Consider the following 15,707-nt stretch of genomic DNA (forward strand, 5'->3'; position numbering starts at 1 on the left):
GCTTTTGTGCATGTTTCTCTGTAACTATCATGCCTTCCATACTTGCTTGTTGGCTGAGTACTTGGGGCTGAGGGCACTGAATTGCATGTACACTATGTGATCAAAAGTATCCGGACACCCAGCTGAAAATTACTTACAAGTTCGTGGTGCCCTCCATCAATAATACTGGAATTCACTATGGTGTTGGCCGACACTTAGCCTTGGTAACAGCTTCCACTCTCACAGGCATACATTCAGTCAGCTGCTGGAAGGTTTCTTGCGGAATGACAGCCCATGCTTCACGGAGGGCTACACTGAGGAGAGGTATGGATGTCGGTCAGTGAGGCCTACCCTGAAGTCGGCATTCCAAAACATCCCAAAAGTGTACTATAAGATTCAGGTCAGGACTCTGTGCAGGCCAGTCCATTACAGGGATGTTATTGTCATGTAACCACTCTGCCACAGGCCGTGCATTATAAACGGGTGCTCAATCGTGTTGAAAGATGCAATCGACATCCTCAAATTGCTCCTCAGAAGTGGGAAGCAAGAAGGTGTTTAAAACATAAATTTAGGCCTGTATTATGATAGTGAAACACAAAACAAAATGGGGTGTGAGCTCCCTCCATAAAAAACATGACCACACTATAACACCACCACCACCAAATTTTACTGTTGGCACTACACACACTGGCAGATGACATTCACTGGGCATTCACCATATCCACACCCTGCCATCAGATTGCCACATTGTGTCCATGATTTGTCACTCCACACAACGTTTTCCCACTGTTCAATCATTCAATGTTTATGCTCCTTACACCAAGTGAGGCATCGTTTGGCATTTACAGGTGCAATGTGTGGTTTATCAGCAGCCGCTTGACCATGAAATCTGAGTTTTCTTGCCTCCCACTTAACTGTCATATACTTGCAGTGGATCCTGATGCATTTTGGAGTTCCTGTGTAAGGGTCTGGATAGATGTTTGCCTGTTACACTTTATGACCCTCTTCAACTGTCAGCAGTCTCTGTCAGTCAACAGACAAGGTCGGCCTGTACACTTTTGTGCTGTACATGTTCCTTCCCATTTCCACTTCACTATCACATTGAAAACAGTGGACCCAGGGATGATTAGAAGTGTGTAAATCTCACGTACAGACATATGATACAAGTGACAACCAATCACCTGACCCTGTTCGAAGTCCGTGAGTTCCGCAGAGCACCCCATTCTGCTCCCTCATAATGTTTAATTACTGTTGAGGTCGCTGATATGGAGTATGTGGCAGTAGGTGGCAGCACAAGGCACCTAATATGAAAAACGTATGTTTTTGGGGATGTCCAGATACTTTTGATTACATAATGTATAAGCGGGCGTACTCCATTCAAGACTGTATTTCATGTTTCTGTCCTCTCAGAGAACCAATTAATACACTTGGCAATTACTCTATAGGCGTAATTCTTTGTTTTCTGACAATGGTGGCATGAGGTCTCACTGGTGATATTAGAGTTCATAAAAAATAACGTGGCCCCTGGGCAGAAATGCATTCTAGTTCCCTGCATTGGGCATCTCCAGCCCTCTGTTCCAAAGGGGCGCCTGTCTCGATTTGCTGTAACCTACTAAGCTGTGCTTTTCATCATTTATGAACAAAACATTCTCTACCCACTTTGGTGGTGCTGCTGACCAACTCGCTGCACTGTGGAAATGAAGGTGTAAGCATGCCCCCAGCTCTGCAATCTTTCTCAAATGTTTTAAAAGAAAGTATGTGGTAAAAAAAATTAGGTTCTCTCACATTTCATAGATTCATTTGTCAGCTTCATGATGAACTACCTATTATTTTGTTAAATGGTCATAATTATTGTGATATACCAACATTAAGTAAATTATTGCATGACATTTCAATTAGTTTACAATAAAAAATATAGGTTGCAATGAGTCTGCATTTGGTACATGTCAGGTAACACATTGCTGCATATGAAATGTAGCTAACATATTGAATTTTTCTGTTAAATTTGAAACAAGATTTATATCTATCTCCAATCTCAAGAAAATGGATTGTAAGTAGTGCACTCACTTATGCTCACATGCACAAAGGACAGAGTGAAAGTGAAATATTCGAAGCATTTGTCTTTGCTCACAAACAGTTGAGATACAAAATGAGTTTTTGGTAAATAATTGCAAGCAATGCAGAGAGCATTTTTCCATGTAGTTCACATGCAAAACTTCCTACTGCAATACACAAGTAATTACAGACTTTTTTTCAATGAAATAATGCAAGTGGAAGAGGAAAGAAAATGACTAATCATGGTATGTGTACCATCCACCACACCCCATATGGTGACTTGCAGACTATGTATGCAGATGTAACTGTAGATGTGGATGTGGATGTAAGCGGACAATGAACATTTGTTATGTTTGTAGGCCGGCCGCGGTGGTCTCGCGGTTCTAGGCGCGCAGTCCAGAACCGTGCGACTGCTACGGTCACAGGTTCGAATCCTGCCTCGGGCATGGATGTGTGTGATGTCCTTAGCTTAGTTAGGTTTAAGTAGTTCTAAGTTCTCGGGGACTGATGACCACAGCACTTGAGTCCCATAGTGCTCAGAGCCATTTGAACCATTTTATGTTTGTAGTCTGAAGCTCTGTTTGTGAACTGTATCTGACATCATCACCATCATATTTATTTTGTTGGAGGAACTGCCCAGAAGTAGTAATTTCATGTGTCAGTATTTTCAGTTAATGCTAATTTCATTTCAGATTCTGATGCACCACTAATTTTGATATTTTAGGCTTTCACTTCACAATGATAATGGATGGAGATGCTTGATGCAGTAAGGCACATGGGATTAGGCTGGAAAATGTTTCACCTTCTTTCTACGTCCTCCGCTGAGTAGTTTTAAGTAATAAGAGGTATTACTGTCACTAAAATCTTCCACCAATGGGCAGCAAGTAAAGAAGCGTAAGCTGAGAACTGCATCAAAATGCAGTCATATTAATAATGAATTTCTTCCAAGTATTCACTGATCCAGTCCCAGTCTATAAAGGTATCCAATGCATACAAGGGTTTGATAAGTTGTTTAGTATGTCTCAAGCCAGCTGTTGGACCATTATGTACCAAAACCCAGTCATATTTGGACAGTTGCTGTTGCAATAGTTACAAAAACCAACTATCCAAAATGTAAAAGTTTGCAGCACTTTCTATCCAGCAAGAAATTTAATTGGTAGTAAATGAAACCTGCACTGTGTCTACATTCTCATCAGTGTTATGGTTTCTTGTTTTGTGTCCATAATGTTCAGTGTCCTTCTCAAGATATTTACTCTCCCTATATTTGCAGACATCTACAAATTCACAAAATAAGTATGCAATTTGATAATGAAAGTGATACAAAAAAACGAGCTGGAACCTGAGAGTAAAGTCATTATTACATTGTGCTTCTTCCTGCATTTCTTTTTGTTTTATTTCATAACATCTGTTAAAAGTTTTAAAGTTGACTTACAGTGTATTACATCTGAACTCTGTTCTGTAACTCTACATACCTGGTCTGCTGTCATAAGTTGGGTGTTTATGAGCTTTGGTTCATAAGGGACTAGAGTGACAGTTTCAAATGTCAAGAATGTTTCTCCAGACTCGCCCTGCAATTATAACATGATAACATAAATTATTAGCTCTTGTTACAGTTCAGAATTCAGTATTATCATTATTTGAGCCAGAAAAGAGATGGCTGTTTACCATTAGATGAAACGGGGCATTACAGAGCAGGACTGACACACAGAAATTAGAAATCAAGCACTGAATTTCAGCACTTTCTGATTTTAAATGAGATTGTACTTCAAGAGAAAGAAGAAGACAAGAAATGAGGAAAGCTCCTCTGACATGGTGTGTGAAATTACTTTCACTTTATTTTCTCCTTTTTTCAGTCTTCTTTCTTTTCTTTCCACATTATATAAGAACTACATTGAAGTATTTGAATACTTTAATTCACAAATGCTTAATAATGTGTGTTCAGCAATGCTCCAGTTGCTGCTGTTGCAGTGAGTGGCGAGTAGATAATAGTGATCTCTTCCAAGCAAAGAAGTTTACTTATGCATACTAATGACACTGTGTGCAAGGGTTTGTAGCAAAGGAAAGAAGGATGAGTGCAGAATAAAGATGGTGGAGACATTCATAAGGTCAATGGGAGGCTGGTGAAAAAGAATAAGGGCTAGTTATTCCTTATTCTCTGCTTTGTCATCTAGTGGTGTAAAGCGTGTTTCCAAATTATCGGAGTAGGTTATGTTTTTAAATATTAGACTTACTGAGACATTAGCAGGAACAACAGTCACTATATTTTCAAGTCTCATTCCAAACTCATTAGCTCTGTAGTAACCAGGCTCTGAAATGAGAAAAATTATTGTCAGTGATAGTAACTTGAGAGGAAATTTAAAAAAGACTGGGAACATGAAAATAAGTCACTGCATGACAAAAAATACTTTCTAGCAGAGACAGTTTATACAGAAAATGATTCTAATGGCATTTTGAGCTCAAACATCTAATTTTAGCAGAGTCAACAAACATCTTTCTTGTAATGTAGATAAAGGATCTGCCAGTTAGCTAGCAGGTGTGATCAACCTGTTCCCTGATTTACTTGGTCAGACTAGTCTAATTGTTGCAATATAATCACTTGTACCACTTTTATTTTTATAAAATAAAGTCATTTTAATAATTCTACTTGTAATAACTCTATACTGCCACAAGTTGTGATGTATGTAGTGCAGCACAGCAGTTAGCGTCACTGGTTGGCATGCTGTGGGTAACCACTTCAAATCTGACTACCAGGAATTATTTGTTGCATAGTAGTTATCATTTCTGGAATGTTCTTGAAGTATGTATTTTATGTTTATAATGTCTGTATATTCTGGAATATTCAGTGCTTTATAAATACCAGCATTCTGGATTATTTGATGTATGTTTGTATAAATAGCTGCACTCTCTGTCCAGGAAGTCAGTTCTGGTCTGTCTCTACATTGGTGTTCATAATAAATGTGCTTTCAGTTCCATATGTTGTACTTCACTGATACCACTGCCTCTGGATTTGGACTTAATTATAGTTTTGATGTGACACTGTTTGGTAGAAATGCCCCATACATCAAAACATCTACATCACTGCGGTTCCAATTAGGCAATGTGAAAGCTGTTCTCTCCTTGTACAGCAACCAGAATACAAGGAGTACATCATTCCCATGGCTCACATATTCAGGACACCTATGAATTCCAAGTCAGCAGTAAGTCACTTGTACACCAGTGTTCACTGGAGATACTGATCACGACCCAATGAAATATCTGAAGGGATTCAACTGTGTCCCTCAATACAACAGGTGGAATGACATGATGTGGTTGACAAATTTATACATTTACTTGAAAGACATAGCCCAGCAACAGTTTGAGAACAATGAAGAGAAGCTCAATAGCTCGAATAAATTCCAGGCTGAACTAAAGAAAACATTTGGTGATAATCAACAGCAAGATACCTCATCAGAATTACAACTGAAAAACAAGAGCCCAACATCAAGTGAAATTACACAATTGTACATAAAAAATGTTTTACCCCTATGCAACATGGTGAATTCAAATCTGACAAGAGTCAACAAAATCTCATGTCTGGTGAAGGAGATGCAAAGACAATTATCAAGCTGTTCTCGGAAAGGATGTCATGACAGAAGAATTCATCAGATAGTGCCAGTGCATCAAGGAAACACACAAAAAAAGAAAGATCAGATGAAAGAGGTATGGTTATCTCCCAAATGTGGTCCCTATGGCAGTTGTAAGAGCAGAGATACAGCATTTCATGGTGTCCAGAACTGTCATAAAGTGCACACAAGACATAGCAACTATAAACATCAACCCCATAGGTCAGGAGGTAACAAAGAATGTTGAAGAAGGGGTGAATCAATCTTTGGCACCAGTCTCAATCACTACTCAAACGCATCTTGAAGAATGTACTTGTCCATTACCGTCAAACAACAACCCAGTCTCTGGCTGACTCAGGAAACCCACTTTTCCACCAATTAAAATGCCCCACAGGAAAACACACATTCAGAGGACAGTGGAGAACACACTGCTCTGTTTTCACTGTGTCAATAATTGTTATGCTGCAAGACATCAACAATCACAAGAGTCAACTGCAGGCAATTATAGTTGACCTGTGGGACAAAGCTCATCATTATACCCAGCAGAATCTCACTCCCCAACATACTGTAGGCATTTCTCTTTGCCATAAAGAGGACCAGCCACTTGCCTAACTGACAAGATAACCCTGTATCCATGGATGACAGTTGCCTAGATACTTGGAGAAATGAATGATACACACTGTGCTATCTTACAATGTATTTTTTTTTTTTTCACAACTGGTTTTGACCATGGATCATCTTCACAGTGGAAAAATATGTATCGTGACAACTTCACATCATACATGCTATTTAACCAGGGACGTATACACCATTTCTGGGTAAATAGCATGTATGATGTGAAGTTGTCACAATACATATTTTTCCACTGTGAAGTTGGTCCATGGGGTCAAAGACAACACAATGTGTATCATACATTTCTCCAAGTATATTGCTGCTGTTGACAGCCACCTGAAAAATTTTTTTAATTGCCAAGATGTCAGTAAATCTCATTGATACTATCATTGACAGTCAACCAGCATAGGCACTTGTAGACTCTGGGATTTCTTTGTCTGTAATGATGAATGCTTATCACAGCCAGCTAAAGAAGACTGTGTTCCATGATGATGAAAGCAATTGCACTAAAGTTGCAAATAAGAAATATGTTCGGCGAACAGAAACATGAACTGCAAGAATAACTATCAGTGAAGGAGCACTGCCCTTCCAATTTTTCATTTTAACAAAATACAAGTATGATGTTATTCTCAGAGGGGCTTCTTGCAGGCTTCACAAGCAGTCATAGGCTGTGAAAGATCAGAGCTCCAAATTTATGAAGCTGTTCCAACAATCACACATTCAATGATCTCTCTGGGTAGTTATTTGCCATTGAAGGTAAGTACTTCAGCTGCTGCCACCAATAGTGATAATAACAATAATAATAATAATAATGTTGACAATAACAGTATTGATAGTGGCAGATATAAAAAGAATTTACTGGTGACAAAATAGATGTTTAATGATATTTTGAGGTCTGGGGAAAAGAAATTTATGGAGACTGCACCAGCTAAGTATACAGGGAAATGGGGAAGACCTTGTTGAAAAGAAGGATGTACAAGGGTATGAAGTGCATATAGGGGCAATGGTATTTCTTATTGTTGCTTTAGTAGATTTGTCATTAACTGTCTTCTGAAGCTGGAGATGTTATTCAGTTCGCTAATACAAAGCGGAAGGTTTTTCCAGAGTTAGGTTCCTACTGCCGAGAAGGACTTTGAGAAAGTGATGTGGACCCTGACCACAATCTATTGGTTATGAACTGTAGATTAAAACTGAAGAAATTGCAAAAAGGTGGGAATTTAAGGAGATGGGACCTGGATAAACTGACTAAACCAGAGGTTGTACAGAGTTTCAGGGAGAGCATAAGGGAACGATTGACTGGAATGGGGGAAAAAAATACAGTAGAAGATGAATGGGTAGCTCTGAGGGATGAAGTAGTGAAGGCAGCAGAGGATCAAGTAAGTAAAAAGACGAGGGCTAGTAGAAATCCTTGGGTAACAGAAGAAATATTGAATTTAATTGATGAAAGGAGAAAATATGAAAATGCAGTAAATGAAGCAGGCAAAAAGGAATACAAACGTCTCAAAAATGAGATCGACAGGAAGTGCAAAATGGTTAAGCAAGCATGGTTAGAGGACAAATGTAAGGATGTAGAGGCTTATCTCACTAGGGGTAAGATACATACAGACTACAGGAAAATTAAAGAGACCTTTGGAGAAAAGAGAGCCACTTGTACGAATATCAAGAGCTCAGATGGAAAGCCAGTTCTAAGCAAAGAGGGGAAAGCAGAAAGGTGGAAGGAGTGTATAGAGGGTCTATACAAGGGTGATGTACTTGAGGACAATATTAAGGAAATGGAAGAGGATGTAGATGAAGATGAAATGGGAGATACGATACTGCGTGAAGAGTTTGACAGAGCACTGAAAGACCTGAGTCGAAACAAGGCCCCGGGAGTAGACAACATTCCATTAGAACTACTGACGGCCTTGGGAGAGCCAGTCCTGACAAAACTCTACCACCTGGTGAGCAAGATGTATGAAACAGGCGAAATACCCTCAGACTTCAAGAAGAATATAATAATTCCAATCCCAAAGAAAGCAGGTGTTGACAGATGTGAAAATTACCGAACTATCAGTTTAATGAGTCACAGTTGCAAAATACTAATGCGAATTCCTTACAGACGAATGGAAAAATTGGTAGAAGCCGACCTCGGGGAAGATCAGTTTGGATTCCGTAGAAATACTGGAACACGTGAGGCAATACTGACCTTACGACTTATCTTAGAAGAAAGATTAAGGAAAGGCAAACCTACGTTTCTAGCATTTGTGACTTAGAGAAAGGCTATTTACAATTTGTACAGAAACCAGATGGCAGTTATAAGAGTCGAGGGGCATGAAAGAGAAGCAATATTTGCAAAGGGAGTGAGACAGGGGTGTAGCCTCTCCCCGATGTTATTCAATCTGTATATTGAGCAAGCAGTAAAGGAAACAAAAGAAAAATTTGGAGTAGGTATTAAAATCCAGGGAGAAGAGATAAAAACTTTGAGGTTCGCCGATGACATTGTAATTCTGTCAGAGACAGCAAAGGACTTGGAAGAGCAGTTGAACGGAATGGACAGTGTCTTGATAGGAGGATATAAGATGAACATCAACAAAAGCAAAATGAGGATAATGGAATGTAGTCGAATTAAGTCAGGTGATGCTGAGGGAATTAGATTAGGAAATGAGACACTTAAAGTAGTAAAGGAGTTTTGCTATTTGGGGAGCAAAATAACCGATGATGGTCAAAGTAGAGAGGATATAAAATGTAGACTGGCAATGGCAAGGAAAGCGTTTCTGAAGAAGAGAAATTTGTTAACATCGAGTATAGATTTAAGTGTCAGGAAGTCGTTTCTGAAAGTATTTGTATGGAGTGTAGCCATGTATGGAAGTGAAACATGGACAATAAATAGTTTGGAGAAGAAGAGAATAGAAGCTTTTGAAATGTGGTGCTACAGAATAATGCTGAATATTAGATGGGTAGATCACATAACTAATGAGGAGGTATTGAATAGAATTGGGGAGAAGAGGAGTTTGTGGCACAGCTTGACTAGAAGAAGGGATCGGTTGGTAGGACATGTCTTGAGGCATCAAGGGATCACAAATTTAGCAATGGAGGGCAGTGTGGAGGGTAAAAATTGTAGAGGGAGACCAAGAGATGAATACACTAAGCAGATTCAGAAGGATGTAGGTTGCAGTAGGTACTGTGAGATGAAGGAGCTTGCACAGGATAGATTAGCATGGAGAGCTGCATCAAACCAGTTTCAGGACTGAAGACCACAACAACAACAAGTGTTTGTACAAGTTTCTTTTTTGGGTCAAGAGGGAATAGCCTTTTTACATCTTTGTAGGTCATGGAGAGATACTGATGGGTTCTTGCACATTGCAGTTGTCTGCTCAGTCCGTTTTAGATTGTCTTCCATTATTACTCCTAGACTCTGTGCTGAAGTAGAGAAGTTGATATTTGTCCCATTTAGGGTTAAATATGGTAGGGATTCCTGGCATTTGAAGCTAATGAGCCTAGAGTAACCAACTAGTACCTCTTAGGATTCGGATGGGTTGAACTTTAACCCTATACCCTGCATCCATTTAGACAGTGCACACAATTTGGTACTGAGATTCTCAATAGCAGCCTTCAGGTTTATTTGTTTTGTACTTAGATACAATTGGAGGTCACCAGTATACATGTGGTATCTGCAGCAGGACAGAACTGATGATACATTATTTACATACAATGAAAAGAGGTCCTAACACCAGAGCCTGGGGGAAGCCTGATACTACCTTCCTCCATTGTGACTTTATGGTGCTGAACATGATGCATTGTTGGTAAGGCGTCAGATATGCGGGAAACCACTGCACTGCACTTGGCAAAAAATTTTGGCTGCTAAGTTTGGCATGTAAAATATCATATTCGACAGTGTCAAAGGCTTTGCTGAAGCCTAAGAATAAGATGATAGTTGCCTCTTGTGCATCCATGGCAAACTTCCAGTCCTCTGTTACCTTTTGTTAAGGCAGATGTTGTGCTGCAATGTTTACAGAAACCTAATAGTATTCGTCTAGTACATTGTTTGTAGGCAGGTAGGTTAAATTTTATATATATATATATATACACACACACACACACACACACACACACACACACACACACACACACACACTGGCATACCTAGTCTTTGTCTTCAGGCCTCAGGATAAGTTACCAAAGAACTTAGTGAACTGGAAGAACATGACAAGTTCCACAGAATGCCCAACAACATTACATCACAACTTGCAAACTTGTGATCAAAACCACGTGCTTATCAAATGCACCACTGAAAAGTTTTAGTTTGACTGATTGATTGAGAGGTGTTATGGGACCGAATTGCAAGGTCATCATTCCTGTGATTCCAAAGTTACTCACTAAAAGTGAATGGGTCCAGTCAGGGGAGTCAAACTATAAAATGAGGAAGTTATAATACACACAGCAGAAGGCATCCAAGGTTATAGATCAAATCTAAAAACTGGGAAAAAGATCAGTTTTTACATGGGGGAGTGGTCATGGTGTCCCAGGCCAAGAAAACGTGAAGAGATGCCCCAACCACAACCACCCTGCTCCTGCTCCAGGAGTAAAGCAGAATCTTATATCTGGAAATAAAAACCCCACCCTGCTCCTGCTCCAGGAGTAAAGCAGAACCTTATATCTGGAAATAAAAACCACTTTCACAGCGGAAACTGAGGACCACTTCAACCATCCATGGATCGTCTGCTAACATTAATATTAAGGAATTGGGAAGACTATACTTAGTACATAGGGCCAAAAGAAGGGGACATTCCACCAATACATGGGATACCATCAGTCTGGTTCCACAACCACATTGTGGGGGTGGTTTGTTACACAGGAGGAAACAATGGATGAGCCTGGTATGATCAATGCGTAGACAACATAAGACAGTGGACTCCTTGCGAGAGGAGCAGAAGTAAGAGCACCAAACTGCAGTTGTCTCCTTGATTGTGCAGAGTTTATTACTGAGAGCAGTAGTGCACCAGATGTCATTCCACGTTTGGGCAAAGAGAGATTTGATGTAGATCTACATATCCACAGCTTGAGTCATGAAAGCAAATGTGAGGTAAGTATCAGCTTCTCTAGCCAAATGGTCAGCCAGTTCATTCCCGGGGATACCCACATGACTTGGGACTCAAAGAAAGACAACTGAGCAGGCGGCATGGCCACAGGCAGAGAGAAGGTCATGGATAGCAGAGACCAAGGGATGATGAGAATAACATCGGCCGATCACCTGCAGGCTGCTCATTGAGTCGGGACATATTAAAACACTATGGAGGGAGGCCTGAATAACAAAATGGAGGGCTCTGGTAATGGCTAGCAGCTCTTCTGTGAACACACTACATGATACCATCAAAAAATGGCATTCTAAGCCGGTAGCTGAAGTGAAAGCATATCCCTCTTTATCTATCATCTTAGAACGATCAGTGTAGAAGATGGTAGCATCCTGGAACTCTGCAAGGATGGAATGTACAAGACGCCAGAAGAGCATAGGGGCAACAGAGACCTTACAACCCTGGAATAGGTAGGTCCAAGTTCATGGTCTAGGCACCATCCAAAGGGGGGGGGGGGGGGGCTGAGAGGAAATACATAGGGAGCATTTCAATGAGTGGAGATGGAGTTCCCGACAGAGAGAAATGAGACGCATTCCAACCAGCAATTCCACCCATGAGCAGTGATCAGGAGGGAGACATACCTCGTTTGCAAAGAGGACAGGGTACATGGGATGGTCAAGAGATCTACAAATGGCGATTGCATAAGAAACTAGGAGTTGGCTTCACCATGTTTGTAGAGGGGGAATCCCCACTTCTGTGAGGGGACTACGAACGGGACTAGTGCGGAAGACAAAAATAGCCAGGCACACCCCACAGTGGTGAACAGGTTCAAGTATTTTCAGAGGAGCAGGAGCCCCTGAGCCATAAACCAGACTACCATAATCTAGTCTGGACAAGACCACAGCATGGTAAAGATGGAGAAGAGTAGCACGATCTGCACCTCAAGTTGTGTGGGCCAGGAGGTGGAGAGCATTAAGCTTCTGCATCCCTGTAGTCTTAAGGTGGCGAATATGAGGCAGTCGTGTCAGCTTTTTATCAAAAATAAGGCCCAAGAAATGGGACTGTGCTACAAGATCTAGCAACTGGGTGTCTAAATTAAGTTATGGATTGGGGTGTACTGTGGGTTGGTGACAATAATGCATAACCTGCATTTTGGAGGGAAAAACTGGAAGTCATGGGAAACAGCCCACACAGGGGCACCTTGGAGCCAGCACTCAGCAGATGCTACTGACTGGGAGCTACACCAATGCAAAAATTGTCAACTTACAACATCTGTGTAACCAAAGGCCCAGCAGAGGTTACAAGCTCATTGATGGCTATGAGGAAGAGTGTGACTCTTAACACAAAATCCTGTGGGATACTATTCTCCACAATCTGAGAGGGGTGCTGAGTGAACTGACAACTCAAACCAGGAAGACCTGGTGGGATAAAAACTCATTAATAAAAATCAGAAGGGGGCTGTGAAAGCCCCAGTCATGGAGGGTAACTAAAATGTGATCACACCAAGCCATGTCATACGCCGTACGTAGCTCAAAGAAGACTATGACAAGGTGCTGGCGGTTAGTAAAAGCCTGACCAATTGCAGTTTCCAATCTGAGTAAATGGTCAGTTGAAGATCATCCTTCCCGAAAGCCATACTGATATGGGGACAAAAGACACCGAGATTTTAGAACCCAACATAATCAGAAGCTAACCATCCTCTCAAGCAGCTTACAAAGTACATTTGTCAGGCTAATTGGGTGATAGCTGTTGAGAGATGTTGAGTTCTCCCGGGAATAACTATACTGTCTCACCACTGCGATGGGAAGGCACCGATGAGCCAAATGTTACTGAAAACCATGAGTAGATGTTGCCCCTGCATAACATCCAAGTGTTGGATCATATGGTTATGGATGGAATCCGGGCCTGGGGCCATGTGAAGTGAAGAGGTAAGAGCCTGCTAGAATTCCCATTCAGAGAATGGTTCATTATAGGGTTCAGCTTGATGAGAAGTGAAACAGGGCAGGGTCAGTTCAACCTGGTGTTTCTGCCAGAACAAGGAAGAAGTATAGGAAGAGGACACCAATGCTGTCGCAAAGCATATCGCAAAGTGTTCTGCAAGGACCAATGAATCAGTACACACAGCACTTTGGAGGATAAGGCCCTGGACAGTTGACTGTCACTGGCAGCCCAGAAGGCTGCAGAGCTTGGAACAAACATGTGACCAAGAGGCATAGATCCCCAGGGAGGAAAGACAGCACTCCCAGCGTTCCTTTCTACTCTGCTTAATAAAGTAATGAGCCTTAGCATGGAGACACTTAAAAGTGAGGAGCTTGTCTGTGAAGGGTGTCATTTAAATAACTGCAGTGCCTGTCAGTGGTCCTGGACAGCGACTACAACGTCCTTGGTCCACCACAATATTGTTTGATGTCGAAGAGGACCTGTGGACAGGGAGACAGCAGTGCCAGAAGAATGAACAATAGTGGCGGAGATGCCGTGCACGACCGCATGTATGCAGTTCAAGAGAGAGGTGTTGAAGTGTACAGCATACATATATAAAGGCCAACTGGCCCTGCAGAATGCCCAATGTGGGGACCTGTCTACCTGGCGATGTCAGAAGAATGATAGAATCACTGTAAAGTGGTTATTGTCACAAAGATCATCATGGAGTGACCAATGTAGGCAAGCCATGAGAGCAGGGGAGGAGATTGTGAGATCAATAGCAGTAAAAATTCCATGAGCAGCACTGAAGTGGGTAGGGGAACTATCATTGAAGAGACACAAATCAAAGTCTGTAATAAGGGAGGAGATATGAGGGCAGTAGTTGCTTTATTAAGGTAGATGGTTCAACATAAGGAACTGGCCTAGAAGGTAGACATTGCAAATGGTGATTGCCTGAACTGTTGCACTCTAACCACTACTGCTTCCAGGTTGGTATGAAGGGGGATCCAGTCGCTGATGACATTAGTACTAATCAAAGTTTAGACCCCTCCAGACACTATCCCAGGCCTGTCACGATTCCAACAGGACACTTGATAACCATGAAATATTGAAGAGAGGTCATCACAGAAGAGCATTTTTTGAAGAGCAAGGCAGAACACAGAGTAGGAGTAAACAAGGTGTTGTATTTCCAGTTGGTGACAGTAATATCTGTAGCAATTCCACTGGATTATTGTGTGGTGAGAGTCCAGGTGAGACGTAAAGAAGTCGAGGGGAGGTCATGTCACTCAGTCAGTGGTTGTCAGCAACAAGGATAGGGTGACATCCATAAAAACTGGGTCTAATTTGGGCTGAAGAGGAGGGGCTACCATCCAGGCAAGCCTCATCCTTTGACTTGCACTGCTTCTTCTCCTTCTCCCTTGGAGGGAGGGAGGAGACTTCACCAGTAAGAGATTAGGTGCAGTGAAGTCAGAATCTGACAGAGAACAAGTGGCTTTGGTGCTCTCAGAGCGTGGGTCTCTCGTCCGACCCAAGGGTGCAAGCTTCCTATCCCAAGAATACTAGGGAGGGGTGTTCTGAGAGGGAGCCCCACCCCTAGCAGGAGCCAGCGAAGAGAATGTCTTCCCTGGCTGAGGAGGAGAAGGAGGAGGAGGAGGAGGGGTTCCTGGAGGGGCTGCGATGGGAGCCGCCAAGGGTGAGGAGAGAGAAGGGTGGTAGGATGAGGGTAAGGGGGGGGGGAGTGTGAGGGGGGAGGGGAAGATGTAACTGAGGCAAAAGCAGAGGAGAGATTGATAGGGTGAAGTCTGTCAAACTTTTTCTGGGCCTCAAAGTAGCTGAGACAGTCAAAGATATTTATTTTCTGAATTCTTTTTTCCTTCATGTAGACTGGACACTCCAGTGAGTGGGGAGAATGGAGATGAGAGCAGTTTACACAGTAAGGCAGTGGGGTGCAACGTATTCCAACATGAAGATGACAGCCAAAGTCGCCACAGATGGTAGTGGCATTGTATTGCGAGGACATGTGACTGAACTTGAGGCCACAGAAGCAATGGATGGGAGGTGGAATGTATGGTTTCACTTTGCATCTGTACATTGTTACCTTGAACTTCTGAAGCAGGGTATCCCCCTAAAATGCCAGAATGAAAGTGCCAGTGCGAATGCCACATCATTCAAGATTAGCTCTAAGTTCATCATGGGACTGGAGGAGAAGGTCCCTATGAAAAATGGCGCCCTGTGTCATGTTGGGTGACTTGTGGGGAATGATAGTCACAAGGATGTCTCCTAAACAGTTGCAGTCACAGAGGGAGGCTGATTTACTGGCAGAAGTTGTCTTTATATGGAGACAGCCAGATCTCATCTTGCTTAATGACTCAACTTCACTGAACTTGTCCTAATATGTTCCACAAAGAAAAGAGGTTTGGTGGCAGTAAAAGCCTCCCCATCAGTACTGGTACAGACTAGAAACCGTGGAAAGGGTTTTGCCTCAAGC

General features: G+C 41.9%; 1 protein-coding gene across 1 annotated transcript in view; it reads right to left on the reverse strand.

The window, feature by feature from the left end:
• Window positions 1-15,707, reverse strand: part of LOC124777135 (xaa-Pro aminopeptidase ApepP-like) — a 126,569-nt gene that overhangs the window by 11,765 nt on the left and 99,097 nt on the right. Inside the window, exons 11-12 of the mRNA XM_047252428.1 lie at window positions 4,266-4,342; window positions 3,507-3,602 (exon numbers count right to left, since the gene is read on the reverse strand). Coding sequence (XP_047108384.1) covers window positions 3,507-3,602; window positions 4,266-4,342 — 173 coding nt within the window. The remainder of the gene's footprint in view (window positions 1-3,506; window positions 3,603-4,265; window positions 4,343-15,707) is intronic.

The sequence above is a fragment of the Schistocerca piceifrons genome, chromosome 2 (genome assembly GCF_021461385.2).
Source record: "Schistocerca piceifrons isolate TAMUIC-IGC-003096 chromosome 2, iqSchPice1.1, whole genome shotgun sequence".
NCBI lineage: Eukaryota > Metazoa > Arthropoda > Insecta > Orthoptera > Acrididae > Schistocerca > Schistocerca piceifrons.